General features: G+C 38.1%; 1 protein-coding gene across 1 annotated transcript in view; it reads right to left on the reverse strand.

Moving 5' to 3' along the window:
* Nucleotides 1–3,326: 3,326 nt before the first annotated feature.
* Nucleotides 3,327–3,503, reverse strand: part of LOC123972511 (complement factor H-related protein 1-like) — a 5,453-nt gene continuing 5,276 nt past the window's right edge. The window contains exon 9 of the mRNA XM_046052033.1: nt 3,327–3,357. Coding sequence (XP_045907989.1) covers nt 3,327–3,357 — 31 coding nt within the window. The remainder of the gene's footprint in view (nt 3,358–3,503) is intronic.

Genomic DNA, 3,503 nt, shown 5'->3' on the forward strand with positions numbered 1-3,503 from the left:
CACAGATTCAGTTTTTTACGCAGCCTGGCCTTCACTTCTTCTGATTGACGGATGATCTAAAAACACATTTGGCCTTCGATCGCTTCTGACAACAACACACACCTTCAGTACACCCAGACTCACATAGATAATCTAGAGACTCAACAAGCCATCCACTTACAAGAGCAGATATTCTAATTGTTAAAAAATGCAGTCTCAAAATTCAAGCTTGTCAAACAGGTTCAAGAAACACACATGTTACATGTTTAAATCTTAAAAATGACAGCTTACAAAGCTATCCAGAGCAAATTGTCATAGAAAGTTTAACGGAGCACAGCACTAGTTCAGGCAGGCAACAAAGTCAAGCTCAGCTCACAATCCTGCCACGTCAGCTGACTGCTCAGCTGATTCCTCTCTAATTCCTCTCAGCATTCATCAAATAAAGGCACCTTATTCAAGCTGCTATAGCCTGCAAGTAGATTTTAACCAGCTCCTCCTTTCAGGCCCTGTCTGATTATTCATTTCTGTTGTTATTGATGCCTGCTGAGCACACTGCTGGGGCTGGATTCAGCTTCCTCTGTGCACAACACGCACTACATTAGGATAAATACACTTGAGCCGTTCGTTCCGAAAGAAAACAAACATAAGATTAGAACCCAAACTCATATGTCCATTATATGACATGAGGAAAGATAAATATCTTAAGTTAAAGTCCTCAGATAAACTAACATGGACATAGGATAAAACTAAAGAGCAAAATAACCTCTTCTTGTAGAAACCGAGACCAAGTCAAGGTCAAATAGTGAGTGAAAGGGAAAGCAGTCTTTAAATAAAGTGTGATCAGGTGAACTCACTCAGGTAGTCACAAAAGAGCTAAAGCAAATAGTTTTTTAAGGGATCACTCAATTGGCAGAAAAGTAATCAATGACAATTTTGATAAACTGATGAATCACGTAAGTATTTTTTTTCTTCCAGTAAAAATATCAATCACTGAGGCCTTCACATATATTGTGTATTGCCTGTACAAAATGTCACTTGAATGTTCTGTGTTTGTAACTGTGATGCAAAGTTATGTACATATGAGCACAATGATGAAGTATAGAAGAACCTTATTTTAAATACAGTCGTTAATCAAGTCATCAATAAAAAAACATTTAATTGAGAAATTATCTGATTTTAGTAATGAAAGAGTGGAAAAACAAAATAATCATGTGTGGTTAAGTTACTGTTGCATCCTGGAGTTGCTTTGCTGGTGGATTTTAGTTATATGGAAGTCACAGACATTTGAATTAACTAATGGATATTTAAATATCTAAAACAGTGGCGATGCTCTTCTTAAAACATTGTGTCATGATGAATAAAATTTAAAGATTCTTTTGAGTTATTAAGGCTGTGACAGACAGCCTGTACAGGTGGTACTCCCCCTGGGAGTGCATACAGGATCAGGATAAGCAGGTATGGATAAAGGATAGACAGATTACTTTTGGGGCATGACTTCAACACAAGAACTCAGCAGACACAAGGTTAGTGTTGAAATTCCAGTTGAATACTTTATTCAGGTAAGTCTTACAAGCAAGATAGTTTTGCAGCTTTGAGCATACAGACCGACAGTTTGCTCCTACATTATGTAGCCATCCATGCATCAATATGGTTTTTGAAAAACCCATCACGTGCGTGATAGCATGATTGGGTGTGAATGCTGCAAGCATTCGCAGCCTATGTTAATATAGTTTTGTTGTTTCTCAAAAGTTTCCAGTCTGGCATTTGTTTTCAGTCGGTGGTGAGCATATCCAAAGGCAGCGGTATCTTCCCCTTGGTGATACAGTCTTAGCAAGTATTCTGGTTACAAGACAGAGGTTTAAACAAACATTAAACACTTTCATTTAAATGTAATGAACTAATATATATATATATATATATATATTTATAAAAGTATAATCAGGAGTAAAACTCACCGTCTTTAGCTGAAACTTGTTACAACCTGAAAACGATCAAAGAGGCACAGCTGTGATTACGTGAAGCAGATTATTGACTTTTGATAGGGAGGTGAAGTCTGATTTACTAAATGTCTGCAGTTTTCTTTCTGTTTTATTGTATTGTTTTGTTCATTGAATTAGCTGTAGAGGACCAGTACTTTTAAATCATGGTGCAGAAGCCTATAGTGAATCAGCTATATAATATAATAATATAATAATAATAAAAAATAATAATACTGTAGCTGGACATGTTTCCCCTCGTCTTTCTTTTCTTTGGTGCAAAGTAAACAAAAAAATCTCAGCAGCCAACAAGCTTATTTTGCTACCTTTAGACAGAGCCAAGCTAGTTGCCCCCCCCCCCAGTCTTTATGCTAAGCTAAGCTTGCATATATAACAGCAACCCGTTCACAACAGAGAGAGAGAGATTTGGCTTGCCTACAATGATCAGACCAGTGTTTGAACCCTGTGGCCTTTATCGTCTTGAGCTGATGACCGAATATTGTGCTAATCAGTTTTTGCAGATATCCTCTGGGACACATACACACACACACACACACACACACACACACACAGCCTTGCGTTACTATCTTTGTGGGGACCCATCATTGACAATGCATTCCCTAGAACATTACCCAAACCTTAACCATCACAACTACATCCTAACCCTTAACCTAACCTTAATCTAATTCTAACACTAAAACCAAGTCTTGACCCTCAAAAAGCCCTCCAGTCCAGCATTTTGGTCCCAACAAATCTTTTGGACCTCACAAGTATAGCGGTCTCCTGGTGTTTGGAATCCATAAATACACACACACTTTATCTTAGCTGCCAATGATTAGGGAAAACAACAAAACTGCTGTATTTGTTTAATGGCATATTTATATGTAATGAGCTCATAGTGATACTTACATCTGGTAAACGTCATTCTTCCATCAGCACAGCGGCCCACAGAATAATTATTAAACATCCAGAGATCCTTACATTTGAATGTCTCACTCTCACCATTTTTTAGAATTTTTACTCCAGCAGGTTCTAAGGCTTGATATTCATTTGTTTCCACAGAACAGAAGGTAGCTGCACAAAACAATAAAATAGAAAATGTGTTGTTATTTTCCCAGCCCACCTCTTTGATAGACCTTTAGAACTGACTTGTTTATACCTCTGCAGGTGGGTACTTCTGACCATGTGCCATCACTGTAACAAACCACTGCCGCTGGACCCACTTGTGTGTAAAAGGAACCGCACTAGTACGTTAAAAACATTTCCGTTTTCACAACATCACTGTGACGGAGCGGCTCCGTCCAGCCTCAATTAAGCCGGTCATAAAACCTTTTTATCATGCATTTTTCTTCCACTGTTTAAGTAGCGCGATCAAGGGTGCACACTTGGTAGTTCTATTCTTCTTTAAGCATACATTAAAACAAACATCAAACACTTACTATGTGTCGATATGCATCGCAGGTTTGCTCTGTTTCCCATCCAGTTTGGCAAAACAGGAGCGTAACATTTCCTTCTTTTAAATAGCATGTTCTCGCGCGCTTTCATGGT

The sequence above is a fragment of the Micropterus dolomieu genome, linkage group LG06 (genome assembly GCF_021292245.1).
Source record: "Micropterus dolomieu isolate WLL.071019.BEF.003 ecotype Adirondacks linkage group LG06, ASM2129224v1, whole genome shotgun sequence".
In the NCBI taxonomy this organism is placed as follows: domain Eukaryota; kingdom Metazoa; phylum Chordata; class Actinopteri; order Centrarchiformes; family Centrarchidae; genus Micropterus; species Micropterus dolomieu.